This window comes from Carassius auratus, chromosome 1 (assembly GCF_003368295.1).
Source record: "Carassius auratus strain Wakin chromosome 1, ASM336829v1, whole genome shotgun sequence".
Lineage (NCBI taxonomy): Eukaryota > Metazoa > Chordata > Actinopteri > Cypriniformes > Cyprinidae > Carassius > Carassius auratus.
Genome location: NC_039243.1, coordinates 14,362,925 through 14,379,316, shown reverse-complemented (window position 1 = coordinate 14,379,316; position 16,392 = coordinate 14,362,925). Strand labels below are relative to the sequence as shown.

At 37.6% G+C, this 16,392-nt stretch overlaps 1 protein-coding gene across 1 annotated transcript in view; it reads right to left on the bottom strand.

The window, feature by feature from the left end:
• The window catches only part of maml3 (mastermind-like transcriptional coactivator 3), a 98,538-nt gene extending 88,716 nt beyond the window's left edge, over positions 1-9,822 (bottom strand). The window contains exon 1 of the mRNA XM_026249480.1: positions 8,576-9,822. Within this exon, the coding sequence (XP_026105265.1) occupies positions 8,576-8,965 (390 nt within the window). The 5' untranslated portion in view covers positions 8,966-9,822. The remainder of the gene's footprint in view (positions 1-8,575) is intronic.
• Positions 9,823-16,392: the final 6,570 nt, after the last annotated feature.

Here is a 16,392-nt window from a genome sequence, read left to right as displayed (position 1 = left end):
CGCGTTCAGCGTTCTCCGTGCGGGATTGGAAACTGTCAACAAAGTAAAATGACCTCAAAAGTATGGCGCGCTCTCTTCATTTTATCAAATGATCATAATCGCATCTATTCATTTTATAATCCTGCTACTAGCATTTTATTCAGACTAAAACCTCTTTAATTCAAGTGAGAAAGCGTTTTGTGTGTGTGTGTGTGGCTTTTGCACATCCTGTCATGACTGTGTGCCTGCAATAGACGCATTTTGCAGTATTATGGTTAACGATTAATCGATTAATTGATCGTTAATTTAAACGACGATCGATCATGGAAATAATCGAAATTTGACATCCCTAATATTAAGCAGCACAATTGTTTTCAACATTGATGATTTAATGTATTTAACAAATAAATGCAGCCTTGATGAGCATAAGAGACTTCTTTGATCATAAAACTAGTCCAATGGCACGGCCTTTAGGAAACTTACAAGGCACAGAAAAGTAAAGAATACACTATGTGGTTGTTCTCAATCTCCACCTCACTTTTTAAAATCAACGTGGATCAAATGTGTGAAGGGGTCACAGTACAGGTGTTAAAGGTGGCTTTTGAATGACAGGACAGGATTCCAACATTGGGATTATGACAACAGTACTGTGTGCGTACAGACTGGACACGGATTAGTATGTGGTGCATTTAGCATCTCACATGCAAATGCCAGAGACCTGTTCATAAAAAGTACACATGCCTTTTTATGGGTGAGAAGAGAAGCGTGTTCAACTGTTCATTGCTTAAAAACAGCACTTTTCACTTCAAAATGTAAATCTTTAATTCAATGTTACATGCTGTTTCTTTATTATTATGTGAAGCTTACTAGCAATTGATAAGTGAAAAATGTTTCGACACCAATCCTACATCAAAAAAGTGGTTCCTTTAATGCAAATGCGGTAGCGACTGAGTGAAAGATCATGGCTGTGATCATTTGATGACTCTTGATGAGTGTTTGGCCCTGGTCAGCTCCACAGACAATGAGGACGAGGAGCCGTTCGTGTGCCTTGAACATGTGTATGTTGTGTCTGTGCACCATTTTTGTGTGACTCAAGGCCAAAGCAGTGGGAAACCATGGCATGGAGGAGCTGCATGAGTGTGTGTGTGTGTGTGTGTCTGATGACACTCATCTATATTTAACCGGCTCTCTCATATGGTATGAAAGAAAGGCAGAGGCAGAGACTGACTTCCAGGCATCCTCCTAATCAATAATGAAGCGGTTTGTAGTTTGTCTTCAAACAAACACACACAACCCTGATAAGATGATCCAAAGATTTTTGTGCTTTCTTTTCCCTTCAAAGATTGACCATTAAACTTCACTTATGGGTAAAATATTCTCTCTTTTGAAGAAAGGTGTATCAGAATTTCTAAATGGCAATAGTCTGAACAAACTGTACTTCTATCCAGGTCTTGGAACAAATAGTCTCTTATTCAGCCTTTGCTTCACTTGTCTATTACAATGGGAAAAGAAATTCCCAATGTCACTTGACCTTACATAAGATTCTCAAAGAATGGACACTCAGAACAGAAGATGTGTGTCATCGGTACTCAAAAATCCAACATGAAAGAAGATGGTCACATGAGATGCTTAACAGAGATGGTGAGAAGATGATCGAATGAGTCATGAATCACTTGTTTTCCTAGAACAAGCTTTATAGGAGACTTCACTGTTTCTGGATCAGTGTTTACATCTGAAGCGCCGAGATGATCGGTGACCAATGCGATTATGTAGGAACTGATCCTATTGGAACTGGTAAAACATAATGGACTTTGTATGTACTCCATTTCTCATTTTTTCTCTCCATTTCTTTCTCTCTCTAACGTCCAAAGATCACGAAATAATTGAATAAATGGAGAGCCAGTGAGTTTTTTTCTCACAACTTTCACAGACACATATTAACACTTCTGCTGTCTAATCCAGACGGGATTTTAAACAATGTGTAAGGACACTGTTCATAGCATGCAACTACAAAAGTGCTAAGATCAAGTTTCAACTGCCAGTACATATATAAAGCATTAGAATCCTACAGCAGCTGCTGTCAATGCACTGTACAGAAGTCACAATATCAGGAAGTAACATCATTACGTCTAACATTAGTGCTGAAAAAACACCAGGGTGTTGCTACTGTGAAGAATTACTTTGGGTGCACTAGTGCAAGAGATTTCGGACACCTGATCAAAACTTACACAAACTCTCACCTGAAAACCCTGTAATGCATCTAACCTTTTAAAGAAAATTATGTTCACAAATTCTGTCTTCTGAACTACTGATCTGACAAGCATTACATAATGTTTTAATGATATTATATAAGAATGAACATTAGCAATTTGTTTTAACAGGTTTATTAGATGTTCATAAGGTGAGGATGAATCAGTGCTGTTGTTTGATGCAAAACAAAACAAACAAACAAACAAAAAATACAATAACAAACAAATTAGTCCTGTGTCATATATTAGATACATATTGAGTTTCTTAATTAGTGATAAGTCATAATTCAGTTTTGCAGTGCTTATGCATGTTACATTTTGACAGAAACGTCTGAACTTTCTACAAATGTAAATGTTTCAACACAAATGTAAGTGTAGAGTCAGTGTCATAGCTTGTCTATTAAGTATATAAGTGCAAAGACAAAGCCTGGGTAAAGTGCAAGCTCTACAAATTGGATAAAGCCTAGCTCAAGCAGCTTCAAAGAGAAAAAAAATCGATGCAAAATGGCCAGAAATTGTTAATGGCATATTTATTTAGCTATTAAGACACAGCTTTCCTTCCCAAATAATATCACCCAAATAATATCACTACATATTTCAGAGAGTATTCTGCTTAGTAGGTTGTGAGGGTGCGGATCTCATGACACTTATTGAGAGCTAAAAATACAAATATCAGGAGCAGAAAAAAGCAAGTGCACATAAACATTAATGCAGAAAAGTTTTGGATGTTCATTTTAAAATGGGCAGCACTGACCAAAAAAACAAAAAACAAAAAATAAGCATTGGCCTACTTCTTGCACAACATATTGATTGTGCTTTTGGCTAAATAAATCATGCATACTTTTATAAGCCTTTCTTGAAATGTTATCAAGCCTTTGCGCCTGGAGAGTTTTGACTAATGGACAGATTACATCTGTCGGCCGTGGTACTGTACAAGTGTCACGCAAACCACACCAAGACATGAAATCACCTGGCGTAAGAATGAAGCATGGGTACTACACTGGATCATTTCACAGTTTAAAGGGTGATAATATACTTGTGAACAGCTGGAATGATGAAACAACATTTCACTGGTCTAAGAATTAAAAATAGGAATGCTAAATATTCACTAATAATGTCCAGCAACTTGATTATTCTGTAGGACGATGACTAGTTGTGAGCACAAACAGGTCTCGTGCTCTGTAAAGCTGAGAGGGACTTTGTTTCGGTTCTCTCTGAGAAAGCAGTGGGTTTCCTGACACTGAGTCCATGAGTGTGGTCATACTGCAGGTGCATATGTTTGTGTGTGAATGCACAGCAGAATATGGATCCAATAAACCTAAAAATTAAAAATGCCCAAAGACAACCATATTGGATATCTTCTTTTAAAAATGGTTTGTGGTGTGTGTGTGTGTGTGTAAGAGATGGTGTGGAGATACCACGCACATTGATTTAACTACATGGACTATGTGCTGCAGTGTTGACGTACACCTTGTCCTACATTCCAGTGGACATGTGTACATGCATACCAGCATGAAAGTGTGTGCTGCAACCATAACACTGCAGAGAGCGTGAAGTGTGATTAAGGGAGGTCGAGGTTGTTGGCAGGAAAATACTAATTGTTTTTAATAACTAAATGAAAAACTATTTTAAAAAATTGTTTTGAAAATGTTTTCGTTAATTAAGGTGAAGCAAAATATATATATTAGATGAAAAAAAAATAGAAATTTTACAAAAAAAATTACTAAAATGTGAATAAAAATAAAATATTGCTATGTTTAGCTTGACAAAACAAAGCACTTAACAATTACTAAAACTAAAACAAAAAAAAACTGAAATATACAATAAAAAAAAATACAAATACAAAATACTATCATACGAAAGAAATAACAGTAAGATAGCATATAAAACACTATACAGATCTACCTGTAAGGTATTGAGAAGAGTAAAACTGTAAATTGTGTAATTTAAGACTTGAGGCTGTACATATTTTCTCCTCCCTATTCTGACACAGACAAAAGGTGCGAGGATTCTGGTAACGGACTCCAGTAACATTACTTCCCTATCTAGCGCTCTTGGGTTAGTTTCTGTTTATCATTCATTTAACAAACAGCAGGTAGAGATTGCTAGTTAGTAATGAATACTTCTCCTTGGTACTGGGCTGTCAGGTTTTAAAATGTACAAAAAAATGTGGTCCATACAACTTGTGCACTACATTCCAAATTTTCTGATGTTAGCTTTGTGTGAGAAATAGATTGAATTTCACTCATTATCTTGTCCTTCCCAAGTAGTTGCCAGTTTCTGGTATCCATTGACTTCTACAGTATGTTTTTTTTTTTTTTTTCAAACCATGGGAGTAGACACCAGAAACGTTTTGGTTTCTAACATTCCAAACATCATCTTTTGTGTTCAACTGGAAAAAAAATGAAACTACTAAAGGTTTTAAACTACTTTAGGTGAGTAAATGATAAGATAATTTTCATTTCTGGGTCAACTATCCCTTTAAGGCAAGATTAATTCACTGGGTTAAATCATTCCACCCACCCACCACCACCAACAAAAAATAAATAAATAAAGTTGTGGGGGAAAAGGTAATACGTTACACTAACAGAAACTAGAACTGCAAAGTTTTCAGGTATCCTACGATCCAGACAAACAACCCCTGCAGGAAAACAAATTCTTTTTATAAACGACTGCAGCTTTTCTGACCACTGAAATGCTTACATGAAGACACGCACAGCGAGACGCATCACACACATTTATACTTGCGCTACCAGTCTTGTAGGCCTCCTAGCAAACACATACAGAAGACAAGAAACTTACACAGTGGCAATATGCTCTTGGAGTGTCTGACGTCACAAACCTCATCTAACCCTGCCAACTCAGGAGTTAAATTTAGATCTTGGGCACTCGTCCCAGACACTGCAAAACAATGTGATACCGCAAGCACCGCTTTAGCTAGAGAATACACACACGAGTGCTGGATGTGACTTCGGGACTGATAAAATGTGCACACAGATGCATGAAACACACTTGATGAGAAGTACTGTTAACTTTAAGAACTTCGACTTGGCTCAGAGGTGAGTTTGTGCTGAAAACTACACTTTCAGAGAAAGACATTAAGTCTCAAATGTCCATGAGCCAACACGAAGCGATTCATCCTGTAGTTGCCTGGTACTTCTGTTTGTTTTTATAAAATCTACAAAGTCCTTGTTCATACGTGGTATTAAAATCCATTTCAGATGATGGGTTTGAGGTGGAATAGCACTAAATACAGGTTTCAAAATACTGGCTCGGTTTAATTTAGACCCTACAGTAACAGGCCAGTGTTGTTATTGTTAACTAAAACTATTCGTATTGTTTTCATGATTTGAAATAAAGCAGAAATAAAATCAAATGTAATTTTAGGTGAAAAAACTGAAACTTACAAAAGTTACAAATTTGGCAACTAACAGAAATAAAAGAAATGTAAAGTTGAAAAACTAAAAATCACTAAAAGCAGAACTGCAATAAAATAAAGCTAATTAGATTTTAAATAATTGAAATTACTGACATTTAACTTATGCATGTTAGAACCAAGTGAAAACAACACTGCCTACGATTTGATCACCCAAAACAGATCTCAATACCATATGGAAACGAGGTCTCAGAGATAATACTGGAGTCCTGAACCTTGGCTGAAGACTGTAAGATTGTCCCCTCCTTTTATCTCTAAGGGTTAAGATAAAATGTCATCACCTTACACTGGTTTCTAACTGTACTGCCATGACACACATGACTCACAAAGACTTGCACTCAAATGAATACATAAACTCTTGAGAGCTGACTACATAAACAAATCTCCTTTTGATATGTAGACCTAACTATCATTTCATAATGCATGTGCAAAATATGAAACTAATACCTTTAAAAATGTACAGGTATCAGCAATTAAAGAGTGTAAATTAATATAACAATATCCATCTGTATAAATTAGGCATCATTTCAAAACAATTAATATTACAGGGATCATATGATGCTGTGTTCCTGTGGCTCAAGTGGTAGAGCATTGTGTTAACAGCGCAAGGTTGTGGGTTCGACTCCCAGGGAACACATGTTAGGTAAAAAATGTTAGCCTGAATGCATGGTAAGTCGCTTCGGATATAAGCATCTGCTAAATGCATAAATTTATTTATTTAAAAAGAACATTATTTGGTGTATTTGGTGTAATGAAATGTGTTTATGGGGTTCAAGGTTAAAAAAAAAACACATTATTTTCTACATGCTGTACATCATTGTTTCTCCTCTATGCCCCTCCTTCTGAAACGCGTAGATTTTTGCAAGGCTGGTCGGTCTGAAAAAAGCAAGGTGTGCTCTGATTGGCCAGGTATCCAGTGCATCGTGATTGGCCAAATACCTCAAGTGAGTGACAGAAATGTTACACCCCTTAAGATACTGTGATGCCCTATCCAGCCAGAGCGACTAGATATAAACATAAAACCCATTATAAACATGATTTCTAGTCGTGTCCTCTTTTGGAAGGCCAAACAAAGTAGTTTCACTTTATCAACGAAACAGCGTAACACCGCGCGGCCTTGAGTGGATGGAGGCCAGAGGCCTAGAGTGAGCCTCAGTCTAGAGTAAGCTGAGGCCGGCTTGAGAACAGCGTGGCCAGTGGATTCTACGAAGGAGCGTCCGTCGGGCTTGCGCCACCTCATATGATGACCCCGGGCTGGACTCCGCTTCGCCCACGGTGAAAGCCACAGTGTAATGTTGATATATTTCCTCAGTGACCAGCACGGATCAACTCCAGGCATGTCGAAGCGAATATCGTCCTCTTTTGGAAGGCCAAACAAAGTAGTTTTGCTTTCACAGTAAAACGCACAGCGTCTATACGCCATGGCGGCAACAACAGTTCTACAACGAGAATAAAAGTACGCCTTCTTTCTTTGCATGAACATCTGGCGTTATGCAAATCTTCCCACATAGTGAAGTAGACATGTGGGGGCGTGTTAGAACAAGCCGTTTTAGGGGGGTGTGGACGAGTCTTGACTTTTATATCTCTTTGGATTTGAGACTTTAGTCTTGGAACTTTAATTTCTTCTTTATGCACCAAGAGTTTGTAACACTCCAAAAAGAAAGGAAATTTTAAATAGCATCATATGACCCCTTTAGAGGCTTTTTACGTTGTTATTTATCCAGTTAAGGTGCTGGACTTTACATAGAGAGCATGTATGAGCCTGTAGCATTTTCCTCACATAAAAGCTGTCTACCAAGGCAGCTCGTTGGGTTTTGACACAAAGCCACTGTGTGGGGGCATAAGACCCTAACTCGACTTGATACAGCCACCTAGCTGCAGCACGGTGCTCATGTGGAGAAAAGACAGAAGCAGTGAGCCTGTGGTCTCTTTAAATCGCAATGACTCTTATGTGAAGCATTTGTTGCCTGTATACCTGCTCAAAGTAATGCCTACAGCGCACAGACGGAGGTCGACGACACCGGCCATTAACGCTTTGACAACTACCTATATCACCCTCAGAAAACAAAAGTCACTTAGCATTTCAAAGAGGATTTCACCGCCTTGACACAAAAGGCAAAGACACGACGCTCCTCCGCAATAGGTCCAGATTCAAGTGACTGATTTTTAACACTGTAACTTTTCTGTGGTGGCGTCTAAAACCGAGAGTCTGAGACTGATCCCAGCATACTGATAAAAGATCATACCTGCAAGTGGATTTGTTTCCCCACCGTACCCATCCTATACTTTTCATAAAATGATATCTATAGACTCCCCCCTGAAGAGTTGCATTGCACTATCAACGTTATACATCCAAAGAGAGTTAAATGTGTCCTCGCCGATAAAAACAAAACAGGCTACATCATTTCAAACAGCGCGCCTAAAAAGAAACTGAAACTAGTAACGTTAGAGTACCTTTTTTAAGCCAGTCCACATCGAACAGTAAACAAAACGAATACACATTCGCGTACTTTAAAAAGCAAACTGATTTAGTTTCTCACCTCCCATAAAATTATCTAAACATGTAACACGCCAGAACTACAAGTAGTAAGTAGGAGGAGATCGAATGACATCATCAACTACTACATAAATTTAAACAGACTGCGAAGTAGCTAGACGTCTCTAAAAGTTACTCGAAGCTCCCATACACTTCCACGTATGACTATGAATAGTCCGCAAATCGTGCTGAAGTTATGTGTGTTATTATTATGACTGCACCAGTTTAGAGTTTTCAGTTCCGACAAGTGTAGAAACGCAGACGCCGAGCGAAAGTTCGCACTGCAACCCAAACAAACCGCATTGTGTTCCCTCCAAACACCGTGGAGTCCTGCAAAAGAACCGTCTCAGGCACTGTAAGGAGAGCTGAACTCACCGCGATCAGGGTGCTGCTCCTCTGCTCGGTGCTCGCGGTCGAGTCGGGCTCTTGTTGCTTGCTCTGCTGCTTGCTGTTGCTGGATTTCTTGGCCCGCTGCTCTAAACTCCGCTGGTACAGACTCAGCGTCTCCCTGCGGTCCAGCTCCAGCTGCTCGGCGTGCGCTTGGTGGTATCGGCTCTCGCAGTTGACGTGGTGCCGCCGGCAGCCCTCGATCCGCTGCCGCAGCCGCTCCACCACTGTGCTGTGCTTCGGTATGCCCAGGTTACCACCGCCGCCGGTGTTGCTGTTGGTTGCATTAATGGCAGAGTTTAAGTTCACGTTACTGTTATTAATGCAAATACCGCCGCCGGTCGGTACGGCAGCGGGGCTAGCAAAATCCCCCATCATCTGTGATTCGGGAAGAACTTTGTCAAGCCCCCCTGACACACTCTCTCCCCTCTCCAAAGCGGGGCAGAAGTCCGCTTCGCCAGGGAGGCGAATACAGTGAAATTGGGGAGAAAGAAGCGTCTAAATGAGTGTAAATCCCTCCTCCGGGAGGATCGCCGTGTCAACCATTCAATAGACAACAGTGCGGGACCGTGGAGGAGCGAGAGGCGACCGGGTCTGTTACTCTCTCGCCTCTACTGGAGCTCCATCAAACATCCGGATGTTACTCGCAACCATCACGCATAAGCACCGCTGCTGCGAGCCCGTCGTTTTATTGTGTTGTCCTTTTGAAAAAAGTTTTGCCGTCTGCTGCGAACAGGCTCCGGAGTTGTTTCGTGAACTTGCATTTCATCAGTTTGGCCTGCGAAACCCTCCACGAGCGCGAATAAGGTGTGCAGTTTCTTAAAGTCCCGATGGCTGGAGAGGAAATCCTACAGTCGCCAATGTGTACAGCAGCTGCCACCATCACAATAATCAAGCGCTCCCCTCCTCCATGCTAGCGGAGTGATATCAGGACAACAGCCGAGCGAAGAGCAGCCACCAGCCTGCGAGCAGCACGTCAGCTCCGCGCAAAACACGGCGCGGAATCTAGTGCGCCGGGCGCGGACTCAATATTGACTTCAGAAGAGGTGAACGATAGAGCGGTGTAATGCTTTACCGGCGGATTGGGGAACTGCATCTGATACTCAAGAGTTCATGAGAGTACAAACACTATCGGACTGTGAGGTTTCACGGGGTAACATTGTTCGCTATATATACATGCCAAAATAAAATAGAAAAATAAGTTTACAAAAATACAACATAAATTCAAAAATAATTTCAAACAAAATTTAATAGAAAAGTAAAATATTTGTATCTTTAATAATAATGAACAAAAACCTATATGATTTGTTTTAATTTAAATAAATGTATAATAAATTAATAATAATTATTATTATAAAGAAGAATAACTAAGGAACTAAGGTTCTTCTATTGGTTTTAGGTTCATGGAGCTAGTGGTTCTTTGGAGTTGAAAAGTTATATGGCAGGTTCTCCTGTTTTCTTTAACATTCAACATTGATGGTTTTCTACAGAACTGCAAAGAAGCTTTCTATAAAAACCTATGACACATGACAAAAATGAGTAATACGTGTGTAATGCAAAACAGTTATGTAGCTTATATTATTTGTTTGTTTTTGTTATGCCCCTTTTCCTTTCCTAAACAATATAAATAAATGAAAAACTTGTTTGGTGATACAGGAAATGTGTTTTTGAGGAACATATTGTGCTAGTTTCCACGCGCTTTATTTTCATAGTTATTATTAAAAGAATTGCCCCTTGCTCTTGTGGCTTGTGTGTAGAAGATAATACACACATCTTAAAAAGTGACAGTGGAAAGTAACAGGATCAGGTGAGGCCCTGAAGTACAGTAAGTAAATGATGATTAGGCTGGACAGTTTTTTAGGTGTGCGTGTGTATGAGAGGGTGTGAGTAATTGTGAAAAAGTGCTGCTGCCCAGTCTGGTTTGCTGAGTGTGGCTGTAACGAATTGCAATCACATTCATTCTCTCTCTCTCTCTTTCTCTCTCTCGCACATATACACAGATATAGTCAAGGCCAAAAGTTTGAGAACACCCTATATTTTGCTGGGACTATTCTGGACCTGTTTCTCTGGCCCATCAAGATCAGCCTTTCTCCTGTTTTAATTGTATATAATAAAGTGTGCCAGACAGACTCTTTTAATTTTTTGTAATTATCTTTGATCAAACTAGCAGGTGTACTGGATCTTTTCATCTGTTTTAAAAACTCAGTCTTAAATGAGAACAATGACCCGAGGATGTTTACTGAATATTTGAATTGGCTGAACAGTGATGCAATAATTTATTTATTTCGTAATATCTATGCAATTATAAATATGTTATCACAATTTAATTATATGGTCTCAACCTTATTTGTCTTATCAGATTCACAAATAAAACAACACATTTCAGAACTTTTTTAAACTTTTTTTATTTGGTACTGCATCAAAGGAAAGTGCACCGGAAATTAAATCAAAGAAAGGGTTTGTACAGAGTTTATATGAAGATTCATGTTTGTGAAAAATTAATATATGAGATGCCCCAGATGTTTATTTGCCTCTTGTGTCCATCAAGAAAACGAGTGAGCGAAGTGCTTTTGGTGTAAATCTCTAAATTGCCTCACGGCGCAATTCTTGAAAGAAAAAAAAAAAATGGTCAGGATATTACTTACAAAATTCTAGGAATATAAATAACATATCCACCCAGGTTTGGGACTCTCTGTACTTGTTCTGTTCTGGAATGGTTGATACTGACACTAGTATTTGGAACTGCCCTTTTAGTGTCTGTGTTACAAGTTTGTTTCTCTTCTAAATCTTTTACTTGGTTTACCAGCTATTAGATCTGAACAAACAGGTGTGTCAAACAGTTCACCTTATCTTTACACCATGCATTGTGCTTATAATAGACACAGAGCATAACTTCTGTAAACATGCTTTTTCTCTAAAGTTTGTAATTAAAAATGGGATGGACACAGAATCAGAAAAAGATCGGGTCATATGGGCAACATTTTCTGTGATGTTGTGGAGCATTGCAAATATTTAATGTGGTCACACAACCGTTAGAGTGCTGATAAACGGAATCAATGGAGCTGAAAGATTCAAGATTCAAGATTTTATTTGTCACGTACAAGTTATAAGACATACAACAAGCAGTGAAATGTAGGATTGACTGTCCACGAAGAGACAGAAGGAATAACACACCAGAGGGGATGTACGGGAATCGTTTTAGTCATTTATTTTACAGCCTTGCTCTCTTGCTTTTTATAATCCATGAGAATAACAGTGCTAGTTTGTGTTTGTTTGAGTTTTTTTGGAATATGTTTACACAGTGGTAAGGAAAAGAGTACAGCAAAACAGTGTGTCAAGAGTATATGGGTATGTATATATAAATACATGACTCCATTGAGTAGGTGGTGTGTGTGTGTGTGTGTGTGTGTGCGTGCTTTTTGCAGGCGGCTCCGTTCTGGATACGTGACTTCCTGTGTGTAGTAACTGACATTTGTGTGTGCGTGTGTGTGTGTGTGTGTGTGTGTGTGTGTGAGTGTGTCTGTGTTTGTGTTAGGAGTGAGGGGGATCTCTGACTCATTCCCTTGGTATTCAAAAAAAGGATCTGATGTCCCAAGAAGAAGAATTAATGAGAGTTTTTAGGACAAGAGGTTGGAGGACAAAAGGGAAAGGCATGTGCACAGGGGAGAAAACTCCAGAGACAAATTACAAGAAGAAAGAGAGAAGAAAAGCCCTGGCAGGTGAACTGGCAGTATGCAGTGTGTCACGCATCCAACATGCAATTTATTAATGTACAGAGGGAGGGAGGTGTGCGTGTCCTAATTTCTCCACAGTCATGACTTCACTCTGTCTGCTCCGCCTTGCAACCGGCCTTAAATCATGACACTTCTCAAAAGTCTTAAAATCCTCAAAGATACAATGAGTGCATTTTACATTTACAAGGTGCAATCTCCAATTGTTTTGTAACACCATTGTAATTACATCCTAAACTGTGCAAACAAACAAATAAATAAATGCTGTGGCTTCATTCATTCATTTATGTTGTAACACCACCATAATTATATACCAAACTGTAAATCTGCCATAAAGTGCAAATAAATAAATAAATGCTTCGTTTTTAATATATTCATTTAATATATAAAATATATTCATCTTATAACACCAATATTATTATTTTAATAACTATTTTTTTTTCATTATTTTATCATAAATAAAGTGCAAGCAAACAAACAAACAAATAAAAGCTAAAACATGTAAAGTAAATGTAAAGGAGCATTCAAGATTTCAAATAAAACAAAAATGCGGAGTATATTGTCTGGTACACATCTGAATACAAATATGACAATTTTAAGTCTAAAATTAGAATAAAATCATATCTTCTTACAGGCATGAGTCAACCATGAAAAGAAGTGTAACCAACAGAATCAGTGTATTATATATATTTTCCTGCAGCTGGTGTTACAGTAAATTTGTTTTACACAGTCACTTTTGTCACAGCTAAAGCATGTTTACAGTGAAGTAAAGACAGCATGTTGCATATGCATTTTATGCACTATATTTTACAAATATAGTGCCTTACAATTCTGCTATATCTGAAGCAGATATGGAAAAGGAACTATATTACTGCTAGAGCGCTTCCTTACTTGCAGTTCTCGTGCAGTTGTCATCTTGTACAGCAGGAAAGAGAAGGTATACAGCATAAATGGCAACAACCTAACAGAGACAGCTCACATGAGACTGAGCTCTGAGATCTGTCAAGTGTATTTACCGTGGTTTGATTCCACTGGAAAGACAACCTTTTCCCCAGAACACTCAAACAAAGACATTCCTTTTTCCCAAAAGAGCAGATTTATGCATCTTTTGTCATCTTGACAAAAGAACTCAGGCGTGGTTGTGCTAATCTTACTAATTAAAGTAAATGAGATGCATGGAACAGCTCCCAAGATTCAACTGTCCACATGCAAATTTAATTGGCATACAGTATGGTGTGAACTCCTATATGCTTTTAGTGTTTGTGTAAAATTATGCGATAGAACAGTCATAACAAGTTTAGATTACCAAAAAAAAAAAAAAAAAAAAAAAAAAAATGAAAACAACTGCTGGCTGCTTACTGTATACTTACTGTATAATTCATGATTTTCTTTATCCCTTTTATTAAGACTGTTAAGCATGCTTTTATGACACATTTGCATCAGTTTCAACCCTATTTACAATAATGGCATGAAAAAGGGTGACAGTACTTTCTGTAAAATGTTTCCTTTTATGTTTCTAGGATGACAAAATATTCATTTCTTTGGTGATCTTTTTCTTTAATGGAGGAAGAAAACCTAATTTAAAAAAATTTTGTTTTGACAACTTTGTTTTCATGTATATGCCTCAGTCATGGTTGCGATTACAGTAATGACTGTCCAAACCACTAATAGCAGTTTGGTTGGCCAATTAGCATTGTTCAGCGAAACAGGTGTTTTCTTACTGACATTGAACCGCTCTGTTTATCGGAGACGATGAAATCAGATGTAGACATACAGTATGTGGGCAACACGTACCAAACAGTGTAAAATAAGAACATGACCTCATTGTTTGTTTACCTGCTCCTAGAGCCTAGATTACTGTTTTTCACATTTGACTAGTCGTGCTGAAACTTGGACTTAGGGATACCCAGTGACTAAGCATATTTCAGTAAAACACAGCCTGAATTCTTAATAAATGAACAGATGAGCACTGAATTAATGTCTGGTGATAAACGTTCCAAAAATGTTGATCTCAGGAGATCAAGCTAATATGAGCTTTGTATACTTCCAGCAAAATATGTAAATTAATGGAATAGTTTACCCCAAAATAAAATTTTGCTAAAAATGTAGCCTCCCCCCTCAGGCCATCCAAGATGTAGATGAGTTTGTTTTTTCGTTTCAACAGATCTTGAGAAATTTTACATTACTTTCTCACCAATTAATCTTCTGCAGTGAATGGGTGCCGTCAGAATGAGAGTCCAAACTGCTGATGACAACATCAGAATAATCCACAAGCAATCCACATGACTCCAGTCCGTCAGTGAATGTCTTGTGAAGCAAAATGCTGTGTGTTTGTAATGAACAAAATCAGCATTAAGACATTTTTAACTTTTAAAGTGTTTCCAGCTAAAATATCCAGAATCCTCCACCCATAATATTGAATACTCTAGTGAAAAAGTTGCTTAATATGAATCAGGGGAGAAATATGCACAGATCAGGCGCCATTTACATATAAAAAGAAAAAAACATTCCAAAACAGTTCTAAACAAATATGTCAGTGGGTTTCATGTGGGAGGACAACCGGGACTTTTTCACAGGAGGAAGCAATAATATGGATTATGGACTCATATTTTGGCCAGAAACAATGGTTTCAATTTAATATGTTTGATGGACTAATGGTGAGTACATTTTGAGAAGATTTGCATTTTTGGGAAAATTATACCAGTAAAAACAGTTTAAAAATTATGATCTAATAATAAAAAAATAAAAAAAGTAATTGTTAATAAAATATTAAACAAATATTTGTTTGATAGTTTATTCTTACAATAAGCTGGGTAACGTATGAATGCAGTAAGCACGTCAATATTTGTAGAAACTGTGAAAATGTCCATTCAAGTATCAAATATTAACTGAATATCACTTCAGATAATTACAATCATGACACTGGTGAATGGTTTCAATTGTTTTAATAGTTTTAACAGTTTGTTTATAAAAAAAAATCACAAAAGAAGAATGTGTGTCTAATACTTTTAAAATATGACAGTAAAGAACACTGTATTCATACACTGAAAATACAGAGGTTGTTTTATTAGGCAAACAAAATTATGTTGACGAGACAAATTCAGTGACAAAAGGGAAGGGCTGGAAGAAAGGCCACTATCTGAAACTCATAATACAGCACTGTAGCACTTCACAAAATCTTACAGGTCTTTTGAAAATATGAAATGGAGTCACTGGAAGGTGAGTTGGAATCAGGTGCTTCCTAACAATCCACATCAGATGTGTATCCTTATGACAGCATATGATAGCTTCAATATCATTACTAAAAGTAGCCCATGTATTCTATGATCACTTAAAATGAAGGAAATCCGCAGATCTTACCCATGATCGAAAACTGTAACTGAACCCACATGCATCATCACACACATACTTAGACCAGCTGAGATCTGTTAAATATTTTAAAGCCAATTCCATTAGTAAAATGAATTACAAAGTAAGATAGACAGGTAAGAAACACCTATTCATGTACTCTCAAATATGTTCATGCATAATCTATGCACAAATCTATTTTTGTCCCATTAAGAGACAAAAAAAACCCTGATATTTATATCTGTGGATTTATATATATATATATATATATATATATATATATATATATATATATATATATATATATATATATATATATATATATATATATATATATATATGTTCAAACACACATAAACACACAGAAGGAAGACTGCACTAGTACTGAACAGTGTTAAACAGTGAAATCCATGGTAATTAGCTGATCATTTGAGGACATGAAAAGTTGCAGTCAGGACACACACACACACACACACACACACACAGAGAGAGAGAGAGAGAGAGAGGAGATCAGATTAAATTCTCCCACTTAAAGAAGACATGTTCACATTTACTAAAGATTACTTCTTCTATCTGTTTCATACAGCAAATACCATATCGTCCCCTTGGAAATATAAGGTTCTATCTGACATTTTTGTCAAAATTGAGTTATTCACATATTCTTATTCTGTGACAATTTATTTACATTATGTGATGTTTTGTTTTAAGTTGTGTACATTTTGGGAT